The following is a 27,500-nucleotide window of genomic DNA, read 5'->3' on the forward strand; positions in this document are numbered from 1 at the left end:
TGTTTTGTTTTCGCTTCGCACGGGTTCGCAAATTAGTTCCGCATAATTTAATCGAAGGATTTGATTGGTTATCTTCTCGAAAAAAGGTGAGTTTTGTGCAGGGTCAAAGACAAAAATACGGGCAAAAACATGAAACAAAGGAACTTGTCCAGTTTCATAACCATCTCCATGCATTAACTATGGTTTAGCGCGGTCTAGCAGTTCTTGATATGACGGTGATCTGGTTTTGTACACCGCTCTAAGCGCTCGTTCCTGAATCCGCTCGAGCTTTCTCCTATCCGATGCATTGCAAAAGTTCCAGACTATATGGCAATAGGCCACATGGGGCAGAATCGATTACTTGTAAATAGACAGTTTAGCGTCACAAGGTATCAAATTACGTAGCTCCACCAAGACCCCTACTTTTTGACTGGCCTTGGTGCATAGATCACTTATATGACTGGTAAAATTCAGTTTTTCATCAATTTGGACTCTTAAGAGCTTCATTTCACCCATTCTCTTAATAAAATGTCGATCTACGGATATATCTTGATTATCAATTTCAGAGTCTGCATTTCTCGGGTTGATTCTAAGTAGCTGAAACTTTTCTGGGTTGGCTGAGAGATAGCTGTTCTTGTACCAGGCTAGAGCTTGCTCTCATTGGATCTTGATGCTTTGCTCAATTTCGACGTGCCTCAACTTCATTGCATACACCTGGTGGTCATCGGTTTACTTACTCAGATTAGCGTTTTTTTTTATATGGAATGACATGTTCTTTTGGAACAGGCTCCACAGCAAGGGACCGAAAGACGAACCCTGCGGACAGCCTAGTACCATTCTTTTCCAGTCACTTGTCACGTCTTTTATTTTCATTCTGTTAAGCCTGCTATCGAAGTAAAAGTGTATATAAGTGAAGGTGAGTGCGTGCAAGTGAAGGTGGGTGCATACAAGGAAAGGTGAGTGTGTTAAAGTGAAGGTGAGTGCATACAAGTGAAGGTGCGTGAGGTTGAGTACATGGGATTGTAGGTGAGTGTATGTGGTACCATATCAGGATATACTATATATGGCATATAAGGTGCGCTGAGATTTGCGATTTTGATACACCATATTGCGTCACGTGGGCAAACCTACGAGCATCGATTGGTTTAATACACTTGATACAATCGCAAACACGATCAATCACAGTGTATACAAAAATTTGGTTTTATCAACGGAGTTGATAATGTAAATTGGCCACCGTACAGAGATTCTAAAAGCTGACGTTTCGAGCGTTAGCCCTTCGTCAGAGCGAATCGAGGGATTATGGGTTACGTGTAGTTTATATAGTAGAGTAGGAGCTACGCTATTGGTGGTAACATGGCAACGTGAAAAATAGGAATATATTAGTTAAATGAAAAGCGTTAATTAATACCGTGAGGATTAAGGGTGTATTAACGAACGCTTTTCATTTAACTAATATATTCCTATTTTTCACGTTGCCATGTTAGCACCAATAGCGTAGCTCCTACTCTACTATATAAACTACACGTAACCCATAATCCCTCGATTCCCTCTGACGAAGGGCTAACGCTCGAAACGTCAGCTTTTAGAATCTCTGTACGGTGGCCAATTTACATTATCAACTCCGTTGATAAAACCAAATTTTTGTATACTACTTCCCCACCGACGCAGCACCACATTTTTTTTAGAAACTACCCCTTCAATCACAGTGTACCTTGTAAAAGCTGCGTACCGTCAATGAGATCTCCGGGTAGTACTTCATGTAAGCCCCACAACATGTCCCGAGCGGCGCCCCTTCCCCCCTCCCCCCCAAATAACGTATAAAGGGGTGACTACTTGGTTAAAGACTTGGCCCGGGTTACTCGAAGCATGGTTAGCGCTAAGCAGCGTTAAATACCATGGAAACCTATGAGTTTTGATACCTCGTAACCAACCGTTAGCGCTAACCAGTCTTCAAGCAATCGGCCCCTGTTTAGAGCGCCCTTAACGGTTTCAACATTTGCTTCAACATGCATTCAACACTTTGTTGAACCAAACCTAGATGTTCGGTGCGTTTGAACAGGTCGTCCAACATTGTTGAAAGTGTCAAAAATGTTGAAAGCGTGTTGAGTCAAGTTTAAATCGGTTTCAACTTTCTTTCAACATCGATTCAACTTTTCCTTTGTTCTCGAAAATGTTGAATGATGTTGAAGCGGTTTCAACACCTTGTTCAACAATTGTAGAGCACACGCATGCTCACATCAGGCCGCAAAGGTCAATATTTGGACGAGGGAGTCTGGTTTCTACAAGTTTTTAAACAATTTTCTAAAATTTTTAAAATATATTCAAGTAATGATTCCCACCGGAAGGCCCCCCCCCCCCCCCCCCCCCCCCCAGGCCAACCTCGTTCCCAGGGCTTTTCTGGCCATCCTCTCCTCGGCGGAGAAAAGCCCTGGGAACGAGGTGGGTAAAAGAAGCACGAGGATTTCACGCTTAAATCGCGGGGGGATAAGGAGCGTTTGTACGTGATGGCCCTTAGTGAGAATAGGATGCAGCACACAGCGACAGATCTTGTCAACTTTCTATTTCTCCTACCGGTTTCGTCTGATTGCGCAGACTTCATCAGGGAGTTTGAACAAGATGGTTAAAAAGAACTTATTTCATACCTTATTTACAAAGTACAAATCAAATTCCAGCAAGGGTGTGAACAGCGAAAAACACCCACAGTACGTTCATAATATGCCGGACTAAAATCCTGCGTGACGCTGAGAATTGTATTTCTGGGGCTCACGGAGCATCAAAGAATCTATGTTAGCAAGACAATTTAAGACGGTCGAACTTCCCACCTTAAGGGTAATAGCGAGAGCCAAGTCCTCCTTAACAGCGATGGGTTGATCTCTAACATCCTGCTGCAAAACTTGATCGCTGCTTTCAAAATGTGACCCATCGGAGTTATCAACAACTCCACCCAACGAGAAAGTGATACACAAAATCTGATTTAATATCCACAAAAACAAGGACAATACAGTTTATTTCTTAACCAGCTGGTTCAACAGAGGGCATTCTCTTGCGAAATGACCGACCCGGGGGCTTTCGTTTGATAAGGCGAAGGTCTTGAACCCCGTCCACGCCTAGCGAAACACCTACCAAATTAGGAGTAAAACGCTTAGAAGAGACTAATTGCCCCTAGGAACTAAGGCCAGCCGGCTCAGGAAGTGGATAATCCGTGAGCCCCAAAAATACAATTCTCAGCGTTATGCAGGATTCTATCCTGCACGTACTGTTGTGTAGGTGTTTTTCGCTGTTCACACCCTTGCTGGATCGGCGTGATTTGTTCAAACTCCCTGATGAAGTCTGCGTAATCAGGCGAAACCGGTCGGAGAAAAAATAGGAGTTGACAAGATCTGTTGATGTATGCTGCTCAATAGTATTCCTTTAAAAAAATAAAAAAAATCTTAGGATGATTAAAAAACTAAAAAAATTGTCCAACATTTGCCCAACATCCGTTCAACTTTTGTTCAACGAATGTTGAAACCGTTTAAACGGTAACTCTATACCTTTGTTACCTCAATAACCCTGTTATCTTTAACTCTGTTACCTCTGTAAATGAATTTATTATATGGAGGAGAGTGTTTTACTGGGAACTAAACCACTCGTAGATTCCATACGCCACTTCATCCGGGACCAGAGTGGCGTATTTTCCGTATGTCACCTTAGCGAGTGTCGTATCGTTCAATGACGTCACGATTCCCGCCCTTTTTTTCCCGCCTTTTTTCATAAAGCCCAGCCGTATTTGTAAAACAAATAAACAAATAAAAATAAAATCGGAAATATTCAATATTTAGTCTCCATATAATAAAAAGAACATTACACGTTGGCTCGAAGATATGAATTTTATGTTCTCGTGGCAAGAACAATATCTCACTCGTTCGTTCGATATTGTTCTTGCCACTCGAACATAAAATTCATATCTTCTCGCCACCGTGTAATAATCTCTATGTATTGGGCGTTCTTTGGTCTTGAAGTGAAAAGGAACACGTAAACGTCATTTTTTTTGCTCATACATGTGTTTAGCCTTACAGGATCTCCAATCCTCTCTGCAGCAATATGAGGGAAATACCAAAAGTTGATAATTAAATAAAAATTCCAAAAATCTATTTGATAAACAGATAAACAGGAGTTTTCAAATCTGCTACAAGATATGCTGCACATTTCTCGGGTATTGGTATACTGCATGTTGCCCACAAACCACTTTGTGATCTTGGATATCTTGCCCTTTGAAATGCAGCCATATAAATCCCTGAAATGATGGTACACTCTTCTGTCAAACTGTGCAACTGGCAATCTTACGACAAAATGCGTAAAATAACAAAGCAAAAAAGGTGATAAATAAAAATTATTAAGGTCAATGCAACTATTGATATCACATGGCGTAATGTGCCTATGGGAAAGAGGATATTGCTTGGCAACAAGTGAAGGGACAACTGAAAAGTCATAGTCCCGGGGCACGTTTCTCGAAAGTCCCGAAACTTTACGGGTCATTTTCGGGTGTCACCATTTTCTTTGTATCTCATGAACGGAGAGGATTTAAGTCGTCAAACTTCACAGTAATTTTTCTTTTTGTTACCTTGAAAACATGTTAAAAGATCGGCTTTCCAAAACAACCGGTTGACAGTTTCACAAATAGCTTTTCAGTCCCAAAATGTTTTCGCGACTTTCGAGAAACGGGTTCTTGGGCTGACCAGGATTCATGTATGAACCAACAAACTCTTTAACACATTGAGTTACATTTGCTCAACTGTGGAACCAGAAATAAAATAATGAGAAAACAATCACACTGGCATAAAAAAATAAAACTTATTTATTTTGTAAATATTTCCTTCCCTTAAATCCCTTTCACAAAATTAATTAATGTATAAGAAATCTACTTAAACTGACTTGGAATTTTACACTAAAATTTGGCCCCAGTTATTCAAAGGCCAGATAACTTTATCCAGTGGACAAATCACTATTCATCAGTTTCAATCTCTGCAAAGATTTCAGTATTAATTACAACTCTGAATATGCACACTCTAAGCACGTCTAGTTAAAAGGTGGGTATTTATACCTTGGCCAACGTTTAACGTGAAGTATATTTTATGCTCTGGGCCCGGTTGATCAAAAGCCGATTAACGCTAATCCCAGATTAAAAATTAACCAAGGAGTTTATTTCTCTACTCCCAAATGCTATTCAATGCTGATATTCAGCAACACTTTACATTTGAAGAAGTCATTCTTGAAAAACAAAAATAAGAAAAAGAAATTTTCACCAAAAAGTTGAAAACATGAAACAAAAGTTTACGCTAATCCTGGATTAACTCAATCGGCATTCAAACAAGCGGACCCTGGACACTGACTTGTCCACTGGATAAAGTTATCCCTCTTTTGATAGCTGGGGGCACTTCAAATACACAGTTTTCTATTCTTCATTTTGGTCTTAAAATTTCTTTTCGTCCTATCTTGTAATCTTTATGGTTATTAAAGTCAATTACTCCATTTTAAAGTATAGCACTCTATTGTAGTATCACTCTTTCAATAAATGTACAAAAGCAATTTCATAAAATAATTCTTTTTCTACACGACTGTCAATAACCTAGCATTCTCAGAATACCTTTGAGGTGCTTCAGCTAAAACTTGCCACTTAAAAATCTTTGAAGGAAAAACCCTTTCTGGTAAAAGCAAATTGTAATTTCAGTCTTTACACTGTATATTTATTAATCATACCGTGCAGCAAGCAAAAAAACTGTTTAAAATCAATTTACTGTTCTTTGAAAAGCCTGACTTTTTCAGCAACGTCATTCCTGTTAGCCTTCTCAAGAGCTTTCACAAGGTTGCTCCTTGTAGCTTTGTTCGTCTCTTGGCGTTTCCATGCATTCAGCATAGCAATGATTTTGTCAGCAAATAAATTGTTGTCTGCATCCAGAGCATCTACCTTGTCATTCTGAATTCCCAGGTAGGAAGCAACTATGGTCCACTGCTTTGTGATTTGCTGAGAAACATCAGCAATGAGGGCTTGGGGAACATCTTCTGAAACTGTAGAGAGTATTACTTGTTAAAACTTTACCTGAAGTTTCATGGCCAAAAGCTCAGTTGATGTGGAGCATCTGCACTAGTAATTGAAATGCTGTTTGTTCGACTCCAGCAAAGGAGCACTGAGTTGAGCTGTTCAAGGGCACAGTAAACGTCGTGACCACTGAGACTGCCCGCTTCATCATTGCCAGAATTGTAGGGGGAGGGTGGGGTTTGCAATATCTGTTTTTCCTTCTCACCATAAATTATTTGGGATAGGGAAGAGTTGCATGCAAGTCCCAGGGGCTCACACAATTAGAGCGCATCCCAATTTTCTTAGCACAAAGCAACTTGGAGTATTGCTACTACGCCTTGGACAGGTTTTCTCTTTGTGATGGGAGGGAGAAAAGGAGAGCTCTTCTATCCAATTAATCATTGTACTAGATCAAATGAAGATAACACGGGTAATACCTTTATTCAAAGCTAATGACCAGTCGCTATTTACTAACTATAGCCCTTTTTCGGTTCGACCTAGTTTTTCCAAATTTCTTGAGAGAACAATTTATAACCGTTTAAATAACTGTCTAATTTAAATGTCCTTTGTGATGAGCGGTATGGCTTCAGAAAAAAATCACTCCACTACACTTGCTTTGATTGATTTGCAGGATAAGATTTCCTCTGCTTTGGATTGTGGTGACATAGCTGTTGGTATTTTCCTTGATCTCTCAAAAGCATTCGATACAGTTAATCATAATATTTTATTTGACAAACTTGAACGCTATGGTAAAGGAAAGAAGGGAACTCAAATTGTTTTCACCTTGTAATTTTACTTTCACTACTCTATATATATTTCAGCACCTTAATTAAAGAACTAAGTGTTTGCAATTGTATTCTCCATTACCAACTTATAAGTTCAAACTGCTTTTAATTTGTAAATTTGTGTTGAAATACTTCATATTTCAACACATTAAACAACACAATGAATATTGGTGAATACAAACAAAGACAAAGTCAAGGTTTTTTGTTAACCGATATTCACCGAGCCTAAGGTAATTGTTTTAGATTTAACTACATAGGTAATTATTTGAAAAAAATTATATGCATGTTCTTTAAAACATACATTTTACAAACGAAAACTGTACCTGGCTCACAAGGTGAAGGAGCATCTAACACCCTCTTCACGACATCTTTAACACAACAACAACAACGTTAGTAATCTCATAACACAACATAAATTTAACAATCAAGGAAATAATTTGTTCCGAAGTGTCAGTGGGGGAAATGAACTCATCCAGGAAGTGAGGAGGAATTGATAGAAGATGAATCTCATTATTACTCATTTGTATTGTGTTGAAAAAAAAAAATGACTTTGCTTCTTTCCTTTTCTCTAAAGGAATATTGACCAAGAGAAACTGAAAGTCCAATGGGAAATAGGACTACCGTAAAGACTCGCAGATAAGCCGCACCACGAGTTTAGCAACTCAAATTTGGAAAAAAAGTTTTTCATGAAAAAAAAATCGAAAGAAATCCAAAGTCGAGACCATGAAGTGTTCTGTCTTCATCCAAGGCAAACTCGCCAACAATGGATCGAAAAATACTTTAAAGTCTAACCCGTAATTTTAGCTCTTTAGTAGAATAAACATCATGCCCACCACGTATGACATATGATTGATATTATTCTGATATTTGTTCACAGGTATTTCTCCATTCAAGGCAGTTTTTCCATATAAATTGCATGCACTGTGCGAAGCTGTGTAACCAGGCATAATATCGGACGATGGAAGACTGGACACCGAAATTCACAGCACCTTTCCCAAATGGTCTCGCAGATAAGCCGCACCTACGATTTTGATCGCAAATTTTTGGAAAAAAGGTGCGGCTTATCTGCGAGTCTTTACGGTATCTGCTTATCCAGAATTAACTGCACTGACTTATAAGAAAAGTACTATTTACCAGCCTAACTTTGTCTCTATTAAAAAAAAAAAGGGGCACTCATTGTCAAGTATGGTTCTTAATTGGCACAATTTTTCCAAATAAGCAGGATCTCGTGCCACAAAAGCTTAATCTCTCTGAATAAAGGGATGGATGTAACAGTGAAAACTCATCTCACCAAACATGCCTTTAGAAAGTAAGTTAGAATTTTTAGCCAGTGCTTTTTCACTATAACCACTAAAGTGGACTGGGTCACGTTTCATTAAATTACGATATGATTAAAGCCAAATTTTGGCTTTTTTCAATCAGCTTGGTTCTTAAGTTTTTATTGTCTGAAAACAATGCGATCAACAGATCTAAACATTGAAGTTGCATGTTTATGAAAGCAATCTTGATCGTTTGAAATGCTTGACCCATTGAGTTTGGTCCACTTTACTCATCTTTTATACTGATATCCAGACTGAGGAAGAGCAAGTACTTGATTCTGTTATTATTTGGCAACTCACCAGGAGGGGGATAGATAAGGTTGATGTCAAACTTTTCTCCTCTCAAAAACATGCTGCCCTTCTTGCAAATCTTTGTCTGTGTGGAAAGACCCTTGCTCGCTGAATTAGTACTCATCCAGTTGCATGGAAATAGGCAAGGGCTTGGTTTCCCTTTCTGCGTACAAGGTGGGCATAATGAAAAACGCTGTACATTCAGTCTCTGCCATTCTGCCAACAGTGCTTCTGTTTCCTGTCATAGTTGAAGGAAATCGATATTCAAGAACATTCTGCAGTGTGACTTAAGCCATTTTTGATAGTCAATTCTGTGATTGGTTTTTATCAAATGCACTGATAAAGATTCTGTAAATTACCTACCTCATCTAAGGCTGCGTTTATACAAAATAATGCAGTTTCACATCGATGTGATTTCGCAACCTTGAAACCGCATTAACATCAATTTGGAAGTGTTTACACGGAACCGTTTTTGCCAGAAAATCCAAATCGTGATGGTATAAGCAAGTGCTGCACTACGTGCTAAATTCACCATTTTTAATCAAACAATGCACAGTTCCCACCAAAATAGTCACTATTGAAATTGATGTGGTTTCACTGTTTTCGTGATGGATGAACGGTATTGGTTTGAAAACGCTCCACTTTCGGCAACAGTCTTGATTGTTGTCGTGTCAGCAGAAGGCATAACCGCATCAGTTACAAGTCAATTTTTATTTTTCTTTGGTTTTAAGCCTTGATTAAAATACATCACCTGTTTATTTTAACTGGAATTTGTTTTCTTTTGGTCTGCCATTACTAATTTTAAAATCTTGAGAGACCTGGATCGAGGAGAAAATAGTTTAAGAGTGCAATGTGTGTGTACACAGCTGAATAAAATATGCAGAGTTTTGGGCTTTCAGAGTATTTAACTTGCGTTGAAGTTAGTGAGTCAATGATGTCACTTTTCTTAGATCCCACGCTCTGAGGTCCAATCGGTCAGTTTTTAACGTGAGTAATGGCAGACCATGAAATCCAAAACTTACACTCAAAATAAACAGCATTTGGACAAAAATCAAAGCTCAAAATTTTGCCAGTCAGGTGTTGAGCAATCACACTTTCAAAATTTGAAGAAAAAAGGGAAGTGATTTTTTGATCAAAGTACCAATTTCAGGGAAGAAGAGGTTTTAGTTGTTTGATTGTTAATTTGGTACTCACCTGCACAAGATGTAGGAGAACTTCCCATAGTATTTCTCTACAACCCTTAGGCGTTCTTCCTCTGATATGAATCGCAGGTGAGTTCGATTCTGTTCCAGGAGGATGTTTATCCTTCCAGATCAGTACACGGTGGTCATTCGTTAACAGTATCACATGATCCTTCCAATTGTAGTGGTCACAGTGTGGAGAACAGCAACGGACTCGAAGACGATTGAATAAACCAGGAGGCAGGTACGCCATCATAAACAGCAGATGAATCTCGTCCTGTAAGTGGAGTGAATAGTGACAATAACAATGATGGGGGTTCTTAAATCTACGTCATGGTTCCAACAGCTGTCAAATCTCCTGACTTTAGGCTGAAATTGTTTTTGTAGACCTTCATTAAATAGAAACTTTAAAACCTATGACGGTGGCATTGATGAAAACATCACCTCAAAATACAACTTTGCACTATCTTAGAAACAGTACTCTTTGAGATTCTTCCATCTCATTCACGTTATAGAATGTATAAAAGTGGTTACAGAGTTAGGGCTATATGCCATATGCTGCATTGTGCAAGAGTGCACATATTGTTGAAAATCATATTTGCAGATCTAACCCAGTTTGGACCATCGCTGTTTTTTCTCATCATTTTTACTCCCACATGTCCCCTCCAGCGGGAAATAAAAAAATTAATTGGTAGCATTGTACTGACAGCCTTGTCAGTGTGACAAGTGGTGGACCGTGGTAGGGTTGTCATGTGTGCCACATTGTGTGTGGAGTCACAATTGTCTCCAGCAGAGTAACCCAAAGACCATCTTTCCATTGAGTTTAAATAAATAAACAAAAAAAAAAATTAATAATGATTGTGCATACTTGTGCCTAAATGTATGTTTATTGCACAAGTCAGACCCTAGATATACATGACTTGTACACCAACGATCTGTACATACCTGATCTTCGTGTAAGGTGCCTGGCATGGGGTCTACTGCCTCAGGATATTCTCTCAAGAACCATGGAACTAAAAGACTCCGCTCATCTGAACCATCAGGGGGCATTGGGCATGCAAGGCCAAGGTGATGCAGCAGTTCTACCATTTGTGGGAACATATCATCATCAAGATTCATTTCATGCCACAGACACCTAATATGCAAACAAACAAACAAACAAAAATGCAGGGTACACTAAACACTAAATCAAAAACTTGTAAACTGAATACTTTTATCTACATGTTTATTATGGAAAACCTGATATTCTTTGATCCCACCTGACATCACAGCACCCATGTTGGTGGAAAGAACAATGCAGAAAGAAAAATGCAGCTCAAGTTTTGCATGTTAATTAAAATATGCAAAACGTGACCTGCGTTTTTCTATTGTTTTGGCAAAAACATTTTTGTTGCAGCTAATTGCCATGACAGCTCAACAAGGTCAAACCGTGAGTGCAATCAAAGAATACATCCACACTAACACTGAAATCCAAGTACAGCTGCACATCACAGTTGAAATTAGTCTCACTAGCCTTATTGCAGTAATCATAACTTAATTTATTATATGTTGCAGGTAATTTTGTTCCTTGGGAACCAAACTTGGTCATTCTGTTTCAACCTAGGTCAACAAGTTTTAACTTAGATCATGTGGTTTCAACTTAAGTCAGTTTGGAGCAGGTACAAAACACAGGGCACAGGTCATTGTTTTACCAATACAGAAGCAACCCTCACCATTTACAAATGCTAACAATAGGCCTAAAAACGTTTGTTTAGGCCTAATTGGGCTTAAGGTTAGCTTTAATGAATGTTTAGGACACTATCTGTATAGATAAAACAATGACCTGTGACCTGTGTTTTGTACAATGTACCTGCCCCAAATTGACCTATTGTAGGTTGAAACAAAATGACCTACATGTAGTTTGGTTGCAAATTAACCTAAGGAACAAAATGACCAGCACGATATATTCAACAGAATATCACGTTTCTGATTGGTTGATGGCAAATTCACAAATAGGTTATAGATTGCAATACAGAAGTTGCTACGGAAACACAGGGATGGAGCAATTTTGTTGAGTATAAATTGTACGAACTTGCTTACAAGTGCATTTTGTGATTTATGGTCACTTGTGATGTTTTGAAACTTCTCATGCCTATATATAGATCACAAAATGCACTTGTGGTCATGCAGTTTCCTATACATAACCATGATGATTAAGCAAGGGAATAATAATGCATTGTTAAATATCATTGTCACTGTCGTAGCCTGGCTCACTACAGGGTGATTTCTTACACACAAAGTGACTTCCGAAATATTATTTTTGTCAAGATTCTTAATTCCCTGTTTCTTTCACTTTCACTTTCACTTTCACTTTCACTTTCACTTTAAATGTCATCTACCGCAGACCAGCGAGACAAAGCTGTCTGGGCGTTGTAGTAGTTCAATGGGTAGAGCATCCAATCGGTGTTTCAGAGGTCATAGGATTGAATCCTGCCTAGAACTCTAATTTTCAATCTGTTGTCCTTTTTCTCATTGCCAAACCACAAACTAGTTTCCCACCCTTCTCACGTCATTATCATGGGAACTGGAGCCTTATCATTTCTGAATACATTACCTCAAAAGAGACTCTGACAACAATGCTTCTTTTAGTAGTTTTGTCTTGAGGTTTTCAAAATTACCCCCAATGACATTATACTTGAAATACACTTCATCAAATTTCAGTGTTGCCTCCAAATCATGACGAAACAAGCACTTAACCAACTTTGCCAACCACTTCAGGTCAATGAAGACATCATAGTCGGATGGAATGCTCTTGTAATATCTCAATTCTCCAATTGAATCCAAGTATGAGAGGGCAGACCTCGTTCCCAAGGGAGAAAGACTAGTATGTTCTTTTGTAAAGATTTCAAACTCATTGAAAGACATGCAGTGAACTTGATTCTTCACTCTTAGATTCTTCAATGCTTTCTCAAGTGTAATCCAATCCTCTGGTAAATCTCTGCCAACAGAGGGAAACAGTTGGGAGTCATTTGCCACACGGATGATCTCATCTTGTAGCTCTTTCATTCCAGTGAGTTCCCCAATACTACTGACTGGAACCATTGCAATGTAACTCTCATTATCCGATAATTGATCCTGAATTAAACAAAATTAATATGTGCAATAAAATACAGTAAAATTGATATTACTAAAGATCTTAATAAAAGCCTTAGTGCAACCAGTCCATGTACTAATTATTTTTGTTTCAAGTCATTTCATGTCTCAAATGCTTTGCATAACTTAAGTTTTCTCGATAAGATATTTGGGTGTAATATGGGGAACAAATTCTAATACAGTTGCACCTTGATTATCCAGACTTGTTTGGAGTAGACGAAATAGTCCGGATAATTGAGAACAGAAACTGATTACATTAAGAAAGCAACATTTAGTAACAAAGCAACTCTAAGCCAATCAGAACTCATTTGAAAGTTCTGCTTACATGTAAGTTACGACGCGTGCGAGCGCTGCTTTATTTTGCTTTTTGAAAGTGAAACAAACTCGCCTTTACTTCACTTTTCAACTCTGCAGTTTTAAAAAGAATATGGCTACGGATCTTGATCATGGCTAATTTATAAATATTCATGGCAAAGTTGGGACCAGAGAACAAGTCCAGATAATCAAGAAATCCGGATAATTGAGGTTCGACTGTATTGATTTTTGACTGAATGATAAGGCAAGATAATACTAAGTTTGGCTTTCCTATATTATGAAGAATCACATTGATCTCAAAGGAGTATTTTCCAATTTGGCCTTTGATATGGTTGATTAACAGACACTCTTTAATCTGCATAATTATAATAATAATAATAATTTATTCATTTATAGTGCGCTTTTTAACACGCTAGGTGATCAAAAGCGCATTATAATTATCATACAAACTCAATCAGTCAGACAAATGTAACTAACCGGTCCTTTGGATAAACCTGAAGAGATGATTGGGGGATTATTTTTCTTCCACTCAGGATCACTGCCTCCCTGTACAGCATTTTGCAATCCTTTCTTCTTTTTTTCTACGATTTCAAGGTCAATCAATGCGCTCTGCCCTTTGCAGTAATGCATCACACGGTTAATGATATCATCACACCGACTTTTGACGAGGCAATCATCACTGGTTTCAAATTCATCCAAATGTGTTGGGACTATCATGATTCGTGGCTTCAACACACGAGATGTAACCAAATCTAGCCAATCACCAATGGTTCTGCAAAAACAGCTTTCAGTTGAATCGTAGTTGAAGAGATCCACGACCAAGATATGCAGTGCCTCTAAAAGATTATGCCAACACAGAATCACAGTTAGTAATCAGCTGTAATATTTGAAGCACTTCAATTAAAGGGAAGCAGGAAGGGAACACTGGCATGCACGTGCCCTACCCTCTCTCTCCCCTCCCCCCCAAAAAAAAGTCGCCTGGGTTTAAAATCCCAGGGGTAATCCATGATTGTAGTCCTGCTACAAAGACTTTTTTTCTGTGCAGGTTGATTTCCCTCTTTAATAAAAGACAAGATTGGAATTATTTGGGCCAGGTGATACCAAAAATCTCAAAACTTCACCTTCACACTCCATAGATTGTTTTACTGTCACGAAACAAACAAATATTCGAAACCGTTCAATAAAAAGGGCCAAGAACTTGGAATGTTGTAGGAATTCAAACAAAATAACCACCTCTCCAGTTCTCAGGTCTGACTGCAGTTCATCGTTTGTCGAAGCGTTTCACACAAGTTTAAAGAGTTTTGTATGGTGCCGCCCTGTTGGTGTACGATTGTAGATAAAAATTGTGAAGACCTTGCGATTTTGATCGTAGAATTTGATGGTATCACTGTGAAAACTAGCTATTATCGAGGAATAGTAACTTCTTACTAACTGAGCGCGAGGGCCGTACTGGGAAATATTGGCCCGAGATCGTGGCAGTACGGACCGAGCGCAGCGAGGTCCGTACAAAAACGACTGAGGGCCAATATTCCCCAGTACGGCTCGAGCTAGCTCGGTTAGTAAGTAGTTTATTATATGGCTTTTTAATTACCTTTTGCTTTGTTTTTGCAAGCCCGTAATCAGCCCGTGGGCATTACGGGAGAATAATGCCCTACAATTCAGTCACAATTAGCTAATCAGAGCACGCATTATATCGGCTACAAACACAAGCCATATAATAATATATACTGTTACAGTAGTATTACAGTAGTTAAATGCTATATACATGTATAATAACAGTACCTGAAGAAAGAAAAAATGGATGAGTGAGTTGATAACGTCGCTGACCAGCAAAATCAGCAATATGAAACTCTATCCCATTAGGAACTGGACGCCAAGTGTAGAAATCAACACCCACAGTACTATGTGCTTGGCCGTCTGGAAATGTGAGCGCTGTTGCATTCACAAGGGCGTATGCAAGACTTGATTTTCCAGCACCAGCTTCTCCCAGTAACATGACTTTGAGACGCTGTGAATGAACTGCCTGTGTGTCAACAGCCTCTAGTGACTCAAAATAACCTCTGATACTGCTCAATCCACGTTTGCAAACATCAATGGGTGGTCTTCTTAAATTACTGTTTCCATCAACTATTAAGGAGTCAAGAACAGGCATCTCAATAATGGAACGAGGAATGCAGGTGAGTTTGTTGTCAAACACGTTAATGTGCTTGCAGCTTTCTAAATTCTTAATCTCATCTGGCAAGGTTACAAGTGTGTTCTCCATAATCAAGAGAAGTTTTAAGTTGCAAAGTTGTCCAAGCCTTGGAGACAACTCTGATATCTGATTCCTTTCAGCACTGAGTTTCCTGAGATTGGTCAGGTTGTATAACTCTTCCGGAAGCTTTGATAGATTGTTCTTTCCAAGTCTGAGACCTTCCAAGCTCTTCAGATTTCCTACTGCAGGTGGTAACTCCATTAACTGGCAATCAATAAGGTACAAGTCTTTCAAATTTGGAAGATTAAAAAATTCATCAGGAAAACTACCAGCGTTACCAAGGTTATTGTAACTAAAATCCACCACAACAAGACTTGACAAATTCTGTATTTCTTGTGGAATCTTTGTCAGTGTGCAATTATCCATGTAAAGTTTCTTGACTTTACAAAGCCGACAAATTGGCAAAGGGAAGGCTTCAAAATGGTTCCCAACTAAATGCAGTTCTTCAAGGTGTGAAAAGTTACCAAACAGTTCTGGCAATCTTAAAAGGCCATTATCAGGTTTTATAGGACTACAACTCATGAAAAGTGTCCTCAGTTGTTTTAGTCCACAGAATCCACTCGGGATTTCCTTCACATAGTTTGAAAATAATCGAAGATCATTGATTCCATGAATGCTCCAGATTCCTGGAAAATCTTTTGGTGTAATGGGATCATATCCTGTAAGATCCAATGTGACTTTTCCATGCTCTTTTGTCAATGATTCATGTACGTCCTTAGGAACCGGATTTATCATTTCAAATTCAGATGGATTTGCCATATTTAATTTGATGAATTCCACATGGCAGCTACAAATTCTATTGTTTGTAAGATCTGCTTGGCCATGCCAAAGAACCTTGAAAAAAGAATAAGAAGTGCAATTTAATAATTACTACTTTTACTGTTGTGTGTATGATGTTGCTATCATGTGTGTTAAAGTGGTATTACGATCAAATTTTTATCCCTTGAATTTTTTTGTTTTATCACATAGAATTCTCGGAAAGATTAAAAATGGTATTTACTGTTTGGAAATACCCGCATTGGTTCTGGAGATATTTACATTTGAAAAAATTAATGTGTAAAATATGCAAATGAGAGGACTGATGACGTCATTCACTCAACCCAATATAACATCAAGTATATAAATAGAGCTATCTCGGTCAATTTGCTGCAGCAACCATTGAAACTTGGTAGGTACATAGTTCTACAGGCAACACACCTATGGAAATTGGTTCACATGGCAACTCACTCTTTTTTAGTCCCCTCCAACATGATTTCAATATTTTTAGTAATCTTAAGCAAGAAAAACAATAAAACAAGGTCACAAACTCTGCCTAATATACTTAAATGCTTGCAGGGTCATGCAGATGAGGCACCATTGACAATTATCATATACAACACCAAAGGTGACTGAGGTCTGCAACTGTTGCCATGGTATTCAAAATTGGTATGCTCATATTCTGGAGCACATCTACTGGATTTTTACTGCAAAGAATCGAGCATTTTGGTACAAATTAGCCGAGATATCCGTTTTCATCATATTTGAATAAAAATTCGTTTCAGTTTATGACGTCATTCCTTTGCTAATTTGCAAAAAATTTGAATATCTCTGAAACAGAAAGAGATATTGGGAAAGAGTAAACAGCATTCTTTGTCTCATACAGACTACATGGCTGTGTCTTAAAATGGCTTAGATCAGAAAGATGCGAATTTTCTCATAGTAGCACTTTAAGTAAGGGGAGAAAAAGGAGCTACATGTGAAAAGTGATGTCATGATAGGAATACTGGGATAAATGCCACCCAAACTGCCCCCTAATTCAAGTCAACTAAGCAAATGATTTAACATTGGTTCATTGCAGAAACCAGCAATGTTGCATAAGGTCTGTCCATCTGAATAATAATAGGGACCTTTAGATCGAAGGACGAGGACATGCAACTAGGAGTACGAGTTTTCCATTCTGAGCATACACACTTTTAAAAATGTCGGCCTCCAAACCTTGTGCATATGCATGCTCAGTACAGAAAACTTTTACTTGGAGTTGTCCTCATACTCCGATCTAAAGGTCCCTAATAACAACAACAACAATAATATTGATATTAAGTGCTTATAAGTTTAGTTTGTTTAGCTTCACCTGACAAACAATGTTAGCACAAAAGTCACAAGTAACTACTCCACCTAAGGTATTAATTAACAAGAGAAAAGTGAATGATCTTCTTTAGCTTAATTAATCATTATATTATTTGCAAATAGAAAGCTAATCTGATCGTTGAAAGGGTCTTACAAACAGTTTGCAGGACATTGACGCATTTTTCCTTCCTAGATCCCTTCGAATCGCGTAGCGTTTTCTCCAACCTTGAAGAAAATCATTCCTCTGGCACACAGCATATAACATATAACGTATTTCACAGGATTATTCCCCTGTACTCTTGCGAGAAAGCCGTTTACAAATCTCATCAGGATTTATTTTGTTAACCCATTGCCTCCTGGGAGTGAGACTTAACAGATTTTACTCTGTCTAATGCCAAACGAATACTTGTCAACTGTTGGCATCGTAAGGTGCCTGAGAAGTCAATGGGTTAATTCTGTATTCAGCTCAGACAGGTTTTTCTCCTTGTATTCCAGTTTTTTCCTTCCCGTATTTCACAGGATTAGTCCCCTGTACTCTTGCGAGAAAGCTGTTTTTACGCGGGACAGAGTAATAATTGTCAGCAGTGTCCTTTACATTGAAGAGGGTGATAGGTACAAGGTGATTAAAGTCAAATATAAATAAAATGCATCTTACCTCAGACCAGTTTCCGAAGAATGGTCATGCCCAAAGTAAGCTTAATTTAATACCACAAATCAAATCAAGGTGGGGGAATTTTCATCAGCTGATTTCGATGCAATAACATCCCGATCGTACTACTTCCTGGAAAAAAAATGAATTATACACTTCCTTTACGCGATTTCAAAGAAATTTTGTAATAATGAACGTTTACACTTTTGAAATCCCCCACCCACTATCGTGACTTCACGATCAATTTCAAGAAAGCCAACTTTTCCGAGAAAACTCTTCGAGCGCGCCAATCGCCAATATTACAAAATAAATGGCTATTCTGGGCAGGACACTCACGCAACAGTTCTGCGCATGTCAAGCATTTTAACTTTTCGCCCCAGTCTTCTCTACATTTTTCCCGCCACTGTCCCTATAGCAACAACAATTTAGCAAGATTCGCTGGGGCTGCTGGAAGTATGGAGATTTCAGGAAGAAAAATCGCTTCACCGGTAATTGTTATCGTTTCCAAGTTGTTTTAATTTCCGATTAAGTATTGAGAATATCTCTTGATGATGAGATTTGTCTGTGCCAGTGATTTTTTGAAATAGAATTTATTGTTTATCATACTAACGAAAACTACCACTGCAATATGACACTCTGCAATCCTACATAAGTTTTTAACCTCGAAAAACTTAGAGGAATTAATCAACATCAACTCTCCAGTGTGCTTTCAATAGGTGAATTCCTCGACCATTTTGGACCGAGTTGGTTGTGTACGTTACGTTGTTTACAAACATTGGTGTCATTTAATTAATGCGTTTTAACATCAGCTGATTGATAAGCTTTTCAGTTTTAATTTTCTTTGATTATATAGAATTGCTGTATAAAATTATTGTTCTTCTTGATCAAAGCAAGGACAAGAGTTGCAAGGAGGTCACGTTCTCTTTCTCGCTCCGCTTGAACTGGTCTAAAACACTGCTACCACACTCCCCCCTCCCTGGAAATAACCCAAATTTGTCTTTTCCCCTCAGAAATAAGGGCTGATTTTTGCTATACCCTTAAGAAAAAATCATAAGATCAAATGGTGCCAACTAGCTCACTACCCCTCAGAAACTATGTCATCCATGGGAGGGGGGAGGGGGTGTGGATATTAAATAGACAGAAAGAAAGGAGTGTTTTCTAGATTGGCCTATGCAAGAACTTTATGAGTTGGTTTGTTAATGCTGTTGTGAATGTTTTAGGTGTTTGCTACTAAAGATAATCCAGCATCTGATGCGCGGCAAATGAGAAGGATTATTGCTGAAGATCCAGACTGGTTGGTTAAACTCTGAACCTCATTTTCTATTTCTTATGTTAAGTTTTTGTACTATTCTCTAAAGGTGTTATATGATCTGTGTTAAATTTTTCAGGAGCCTTGCAACAGTTCCCCTTCTCACAGAGCTGTGTGTAAAACATATTGTTCGAAATTTTGAAGGTAAACATGCAGTCAGGCACTGCCAAGTTGTAGTGTGCTGATATTTGTATTGTATATTTGTAATGCAGCTGAGATTTGGCAAACAGGCCTCAAACAAATGCCATTAAATTTCAACCAACAGTTCCATTTTTCACTGTAGTTTAACAAGTCAAAGGGTCATATGCATAAGTGATTGCCAGATTCACTTTGTTTGTTTGTCTCTTTTTTAAACAGTCTTCCAACTGTTGACACAAATAATTATTATTATAATAGCTGGTAGGGTCAAAAACAGTGTCCATGTTTATGAAGTGTGCATTACTGACGAGCCATGCTCTTTATAATAATAATAATAATAATAATAATAATAATAATAATAATAATAATAATAATAGGTTTTTATATTGTTTAGAAGTGTTACAATTTGTAGTCTCATTGGTTACGCTAAGTGCCGTATGAAACTTTCTTCTCCTGGCATGCTGAAGTTTAATACACTGCACCGATAATAATAATAATAGTAATAATAATAGTAATAATAATAATAATATTGTAAAAAAAAAAAGTCTCCGCTTACGAGCCAGAAGGCTCATCAGGCCGGCGCTTATCTCCGGTTTCAATAATATTGTGCCCCTGCTTTATTACCTAGGATTTATTTTATTAACCCATTGACTCCCGGGAGCAGAGACTTAATAGATTTTACTCTGTCTAATGCCAAACAATTTTACTTGTCAACTGTGGGCATCCTAAGGTGCCTAAGAAGTCAATAGGTTAATTCTGTATTCAGCTCAGACAGGTTTTTCTCCTTGAATTCCAGTTTTTTCCTTCCCGAAAAAATGATATAATTTCCCTTTTGCTCACCCCAATAATTTGGTCATTAATAATTATTGCTTGCACACAGTCTCTAGTTTCATGACATGAAAAAAATAAGGCAACAAATCTTGCAGTGTAGATTTTCTTTTGGTTATCTGGTTGAGCAGGAATGGACAGGTAAGCTGTACTGTAGAATATCGCCTGCCAAACTTGCCTGTCATAATGTGTGTTTTGTCTGAGAGATCATCAACTGTTTAAAGTATGGGGAGTCATTTCATTTTGATTCTGCTGCAGATAATCCAATTCTTGATAAACTCCTTCCAAAACACAAATCCAAAGTGCTTGATGCTCTTTCAACAGAAATTGCCATGAAGTAAGTCAGCAAAACTACTAAATTATGCTATTTAACGTACATTGTAAATTCAACTTGCAATTATTGTAGTGTCTCGTTGGATGTCCTTTATTAGGTTTTTTGGTCAAATTGAAGTATCAATGCACTTTTTGTTTGAATCTTAACAGTGTAATTATAAATAAATAGAGATGCATAAGGATGTGCCAAGTGGAATATGTTAACAATTAATTCTATTTCAAATAGAAGCTAAGGAGCAGTACTGTTATCTGGTGCTGTTTATTGTCTCTCAAAGGGGTCTGACGTTTGAATTTGTTGTAGTCTACAATTTACATGCCAATTAAGTATTCAAAGGAAAGGGGGAACATCAGAGCAAAGGAATTGGGGGACGTGATGAGGGAGGCATTCTCATATTTGTTGAATTGGATAGCCAAATTCCCTTGCCCTAATATCCCACTTTCCTTTTATCGTCAATGCCTGCTACTCTGCGACAGACCTTTTACTACGGGGAACAGGTAAAAGGGTGAAGGGTGACAGGATCTTTATATTACTGCCACACAAGGCAAAATTCACATGTGCATTCTGGCTATATCATTTCAAGGCAACAGAATGTATGAAATTTAAAGAATGTGCATTGAGTGTAACTTAAATTGGAATGTTATTGAAAGTTTGAATGAAGAACGCATACAGTCCTCAGAGAAAGTGAAGTGGCATAATTTTGTACAAAGGGTGAATGGTGGAGGGTAGAGATTTCTACCTAACCCAAGAGTCCACTCTGGGAAAGGATTCTTTGGTTCCATCAATGCACCATGATCAAAGTTATCTTAAATTTAATTAATTAATTAATTAATTATCATTTTTTGGATCATCCCAAAGAAATGCCAATTCTGAGTTGCCGTTTGCCTCTTTATTGAAAGAAAGTTTTCTTGACAGTAAAACCATTGAAATGGTAATGGTTGAGCATCCAATTCATTTGAATAATTTCGCTGGAAGGTTTGTTTTGAAACAGAGCAAAACAACAATTCTACCCTTCACCCTTCACCCGTCACCCTTTACCCTTTACCTGTGGAAAATCTCTGCCAGGTACTCAGACTTAACTGAGTTGTTCTTTTTGGTGCTTCTCTTTCTTAACCCCAGGCAGGTCATCTGGGACAAGAAGATTTAAAACTTTGGTTAGCAACTGTCTCTGACCACTTGCCCACTTAAGGCAAGCACCCACTCCAATATATTCTTTCTATAATTTAAAGAATTCCGAAGAGTCATCTAGAAACAAAAATTATACAATATTTTTTCTTATAATAATTTAAGTAACCTTGTCAAGTGGAGGAAGCCTTCGGGGAAGTGGGTCATCATGTTTGCTTGCCCGATGGAGTGGTCGGCATTTTAACTTTTTTCATGACCTGGTGTGGCATAATATGTTAGGAGCATCCTTTTTATTGGAATTAAAATGCAAGGTTATCCACTGATTACTATGTTTCTACCTATTTTGCACCAGGGTTACTGCTAATTTAGTGTCCGACGAGGGTTACTGGAAAAGGTGCTGTAAAGCAAGGTGGGAGGTCTGTGATATCAACCAACATGGAAACAGCTGGAAAAGAATGTATTTTGAAAGGAATTTAGAAGGTTAGTATTCTGCCAAGGTTGCTGTCAAATCATTGTTATTCACAGGCACATCATATTGCAAAAAAAAGTATTGCTCTGAAGAGTAAAAATAATAATGGCTTGTCAATGTTCTTTAATTTGAACTTTACTTACTTTAGATCATTACTAGATAATAATTTTAGAAATTTGTAAGCTGAACACGTATGTTGTCCAGTGATGTTTTTCATGTGACTGTATAGTAAAGACTATAATAATAATAATAATAATAATAATAATTATTATTATTATTATTATTATTATTATTATTATTAAAGACTTCTGTTCGAATCAAGAAGACAAACTGCAACACCACTTAACATCTCAAGGTTTCTTTTTTGCAAATGTTATCAAGCACTCATTGTCATCTGTTAACTCTATTTGGTCATCTGCCCAGTCTCATTTACCCAAGAACATCTACAATTTTACCATTCGCTACATCAACAACTCCCTTCCTACACGTACGAATATGACAAGATGGGGATTATCACAAAGTCCTGATTGCTCCTTTTGCCTTAACCCTGAGTCACTCCTCCATATTGTCGCTGATTGTCAACATTACCTTGATCGCTTCACCTGGAGACACGACTCAATTCTCAACTTCATTGCCAATTCACTTCAACCTGCAATTAATGATCGCTCTTCACTGTATGCTGATGTCAATGGCTTTCCGAGTCCTTCAATTATAACTGGTGAAAATTATCGTCCAGATCTTCTTTTCCTAATACAGTCCAAGTGCCTATATATTCTAGAACTAACGGTTGGTTTTGAATCTAACCTTAAAAACAATGTAGAACGCAAAAAAGAAAAATACATGAACGTGGTCAAAGACATGAGAAGTAACTACAGATCTGTCAAATTTGTAAACCTTTCCATGAGCTCCCTTGGTGTTCTCTCCAACGAATGCTCTACGTTTTTAGAAATGATGAATGACATTAGCATTGACAAAACGCAACAACACTATATAATCAAAAAAATTATAAGTCTTGCCATTAGAGCAACATATTTTATATTCTGTCGTAGAAATAAGACTTGGGATAGCCCAGACTTAATAAAACTGTAATATATATATATATATATATATATTTTTTATTCATTTGTAAATACAGTATACAAGTATATCACTCAATTTCAAGCAGCCAGTTGTTAATTGCCTATACGTAGAGGCGTTAATTGCCTATACGTAGAGAGATTTACAACTGTATTCGAAGACAAATAAAGTTTCCATTATTATTATTATTATTATTATTATTATTATTATTATTATTATTTTCCTTATAAAATTCTTTTTAGTTCAAGTGACTCTGCTATTTCAGCAGTTCAGTCTGTTACTAAGGCAAGTGTCAGTCAAACCTGATGCTGGCACTCCTTTTTATAGTGTGCCAGCACTTCCCCTGTTGCATTCTGAGGATGTGTTAGTGTCAGAAGTAGTGTCTACTGGTTCTGATTTTGGATTTGCATGTGGTTAAATTGCCAGTCAACTTTGTAATTCTTGAAAGACATCATAACCCAATCCCCAATCCTTCCTTTCAAAGTATAAGGAAATCAAGCTGATCCTTGGACACAAGTAGTCCTGAGTCTTAGACAGGTTCCTTGAATCAATTTCTTAAAAGTTTTAAAATTTCTTCAGGTTTGCGGCTCAATCTGCGCCTTTGACTTGCAGGTATTATTGAAAAGTTTGTTCCAGAAACTACAGAATCATCTTTGGTAGGTCACTGGTTATTTTTTGGTTACTTACTACAATAAACTGAATGGTGAATCGTTTGAAAGATATTACATACACATTCTTATATTAGAAGATACAATAAACTGAATGGTGAATCGTTTGAAAGATATTACATACACATTCTTATATTAGAAGATTCTCTTTTGCTTGTTTCTCAAACAGTTAAATGAAACACTCGGGCTTTCTACTCCTTATATACGGGGATTAAACATCAGGCAGCTTTTACCCCCAGTGAAAGAAGCTCTGATTAAAGATGATGACGCCTCTGATGCGTAAGTAACAATATTTTAGGGATCCTTTTGTTACTGCCAAATTATGGGGAATGGAGCATGGTTGTTTATTTGGTGAGAGCACCCATCTTCCGCCAATGTGTCACTGGTTTGATGCCTGCAATAAGGACTTAAAGGTCAATGACAGTGATGTCGACAAAATCGTGACCTCAAAAAATGCAATATCATAAGCCTTTCACATTTGTTACATCTCATTCACATCATGGATGAAGTATCCTAAAATTAAAACAATATGAGCGGTTTCAGAGTAAAAAATAGAGAATCAAAGATTCACATTTGTACACTCAGGTTGTTGTCTTAATCTCAAATTTGTTGATTTCTCATCATTGTTGTGAAAAGTACCTAAAAAATTACTGTTAAAATGTGTGCTGCACCTGCAGCATGATTATCTTTCCTCTTTTAATAACCAATGATATTGCTTTTTTATGGCGTTCTTGTTGACGACCTTGACGTAGATCTTAATTAAAATCCCTGTAATAAATAATCATTTGAATCAAGTTCATTCAGTTTTTCTTGAAGTGCCCTGGTTTTCCCCTCTCATCAGTACCAAAACTGGGTTTGATTTTCTTTACTTTTTTTATTTTATTTTAAGTGTCCTCAATTAAAAAAGTTTAATAATAGTAATAATAATAATAATAATAATAATATGTAATAATAAATCATAATCATGATAATCATAATCATATTAATAATAATAACTTCGTTCATTTAATTCAATGAAAGGGAAGGATACCAGAGGTTATCCCTATCGAGGGGTATCCGCCCGCAGCCAGATGTAATTGACTGAGTCGATTTTGATGAGGGAGGAAACACGGAATACCCGGAGAAAAACCCTTGGAGTCAGATTGAGATCACCTGAAACTCAGCCCACATATGACCCGAGGCCAGGGTTTAACCGGGGTCACAGAGGTGGCAGGCGTGATTGATCACCACCACTGGCTTTGTCTTGATGAAATTTGTTAAGATTCTTTGCTTTATGAATTTAGCAACTGTGGTTTTTTTTTTAATTTTAGTGGCAGTGATGCTGGTCAGGATGGTCCTAACATTGATCATTTTGACTTTGGTCTTATAACACCCCAATTAGCCCATCTAGAGGAGCTTCATTTGACTTATGGGTGAGGTTATAGACTACCGGTATTTTCATTTTACTTCATCCTAACATAATGGTTAAAAATGTGTCTCGAAAGAAAAGCTGGCACCTCACAAAAAAAGTGGAAAGGCTTAAAATCCTTGTTTTAGCTGCCTTCCTTGTTTCCCCGGATCTCTCTCTTGATCTCCATCCTCTCTCTTGTCACTTTTGATCCGAGTCCCTTGACTGAACTAATCTTCACTTCCCCCTTGCTTCTCTACTTTCGCTGCTGCTCAATACTGTAAGCACGTAGATATATGTAGGTGTGTGTTTGCATGTGGGTATAAAAGGATATATTGTAAGAATGTATTTTAGTAAACCTGGGTGCAGCTCTACACTGTCAATGTACAAGCTTGCTGCCTAACGGTCGCCCAGTCACCTGGGGCGCCTTATTTGCGAGCGCGGGCGACCAAATTTCTAAACAAGTAGCCAGAAGGGGCGCCTTACTTGATTCATCCTCACTTTCTTGTAAATATGATCCCAGCTGGAATTAATTAATTCTGGGCTCTTGAAAAAATGACTCAGGCTTCTAACTATTAATGTTGGACAGCCTTGCTGTCAATGTATGTTAAAATAAGCCTCACATCTGGATGTATGTAACAAGGTAATGCAATATAGTTTGTGTAAAATTTGTGCCTCTCTCTCCTATGCTTAAGAAATTTGGGTAAGTTTTAAAGGTTTGTAACTTCACTTATTTCCTCATATTGGGTTATTCCTTGCTGCAGCCCTCTCACACAATAATAATGCAGTACTCAATATGATATATTGTAAATCTGTTTGGACAACTTAGTTGACAAATGGAAAATCCCCTGAGATTGTTGTTGTTGTTGTTGTTGTTAAAGTATCTATGGGTAACTTATAGGAAAGAATGTTCAACGCATTTTAGTATCCGGGCAGGAATCCTAAGCTGTGGGACTCCTGGTCTAAGAAACTGGTTGTAGCAACAACCTAACTCGGCAGGAGTTCATTGGCGTAATGGGAAAAGCATCTGACCAGTGCTAGGAGGTCATACGTTTGTTTTGTGCCCAGCATTCTGATTTCCTTTTTTAGTTGTCCTGCCATCAAAATGATGCCAAGCAACTAGGATATCATAATACTAACATATTTTTCATTTCTTCCTGGCAGAGTTCGTGATTGTGGCATGAACTTTGAATGGAATTTGTTTCAGTTTACTGCCAGGGATTGCCTTTTACTTGCCAAGGTGCATGCATTGTGACAACAGTAATTGCATTCATTTGCAATTTAAGCAATAGAGGATTTTTGAAATGGCTGTCGAAAGTAATTACGTGATTGCAATTTCTACGCTTTGTGATTGGTTTAAAAATGTCGCGCCAGTTCATCAACCAATGAGAAGGAAAACCAGAACCAATCGCGACTTGCACGCGCGATTTTTCCCGCGCTTTGAGCAAGTTTGGTACACGCCAAATTTGCTACGAATTTCGATTGGTTCATTCTGCTGTTTTCTCCTGCTGTGATTGGTCAAAGTAATTAATTTGGTATTTGTTTTATGACACTCAATTGAAAACCATCGCCAAAGAAGCACACCTGTATTGTATTGTTTCTTGTTTCTTAGGCTGTGAAGGCTTGTCATACCTTGAAAGTATTACACCTTCATCGTAGTGGAGTGGATGACGAGAAAGTCCGCGTTCTTATTAGCCATATACTGGATCATCCTTCTCTTCTTACGTTAGGTAAAATATTGATTATGAAATCTTCCTTTCCTTGACAAAATAAATCTGAATTGTTTGTCACCATTTCTGACATAACCCCATTTCCCCTGGCCTCTCGATTATTCCGTTAAGTATACTCGTGGATACACCTCAAGAATCCAGGGCACAGTTTCTCAAAAGCTGATTCTAGTTAACACTAATCCGCTATTAAGTACCAACCTAGGTATGAATTTTGTAAATCCAATAAAGGTTTAGCCTTATAATTTTAGTCTAAAGTTAAACGTCTACGTCAAAATTGAAGGCTAAAAGTTTTGAGGAAATTCTTTTTGAAACACCAATTAAACTGCAACTTAAGTTTCCAGTAATCCAGGATTAGCTTCATTGAGC

The 27,500-nt window shown here is 37.7% G+C and overlaps 2 protein-coding genes across 2 annotated transcripts in view; one reads left to right on the forward strand and one right to left on the reverse strand.

Moving 5' to 3' along the window:
• Window positions 1-4,804: 4,804 nt before the first annotated feature.
• On the reverse strand, window positions 4,805-18,375 carry LOC138049666 (malignant fibrous histiocytoma-amplified sequence 1 homolog). The gene is made up of 9 exons (XM_068896062.1): window positions 18,079-18,375; window positions 14,846-16,151; window positions 13,541-13,899; window positions 12,210-12,730; window positions 10,562-10,751; window positions 9,630-9,893; window positions 8,445-8,673; window positions 7,149-7,193; window positions 4,805-6,030 (listed from the first exon to the last, which is right to left on the reverse strand). Exons 2-9 carry the CDS (start codon window positions 16,074-16,076, stop codon window positions 5,756-5,758), a joined length of 3,114 nt encoding a protein of 1,037 aa, XP_068752163.1. The 5' UTR covers window positions 16,077-16,151; window positions 18,079-18,375; the 3' UTR covers window positions 4,805-5,755.
• Window positions 18,376-18,468: 93 nt separating this feature from the next.
• Window positions 18,469-27,500, forward strand: part of LOC138049668 (dynein regulatory complex subunit 5-like) — a 14,609-nt gene continuing 5,577 nt past the window's right edge. The window contains exons 1-10 of the mRNA XM_068896063.1: window positions 18,469-18,560; window positions 19,293-19,366; window positions 19,461-19,525; window positions 20,606-20,684; window positions 22,156-22,283; window positions 23,962-24,005; window positions 24,187-24,296; window positions 25,328-25,429; window positions 26,569-26,644; window positions 27,017-27,134. Of these exons, the coding sequence (XP_068752164.1) occupies window positions 18,528-18,560; window positions 19,293-19,366; window positions 19,461-19,525; window positions 20,606-20,684; window positions 22,156-22,283; window positions 23,962-24,005; window positions 24,187-24,296; window positions 25,328-25,429; window positions 26,569-26,644; window positions 27,017-27,134 (829 nt within the window). The 5' untranslated portion in view covers window positions 18,469-18,527. The remainder of the gene's footprint in view (window positions 18,561-19,292; window positions 19,367-19,460; window positions 19,526-20,605; window positions 20,685-22,155; window positions 22,284-23,961; window positions 24,006-24,186; window positions 24,297-25,327; window positions 25,430-26,568; window positions 26,645-27,016; window positions 27,135-27,500) is intronic.

The sequence above is a fragment of the Montipora capricornis genome, chromosome 5 (genome assembly GCF_036669925.1).
Source record: "Montipora capricornis isolate CH-2021 chromosome 5, ASM3666992v2, whole genome shotgun sequence".
NCBI lineage: Eukaryota > Metazoa > Cnidaria > Anthozoa > Scleractinia > Acroporidae > Montipora > Montipora capricornis.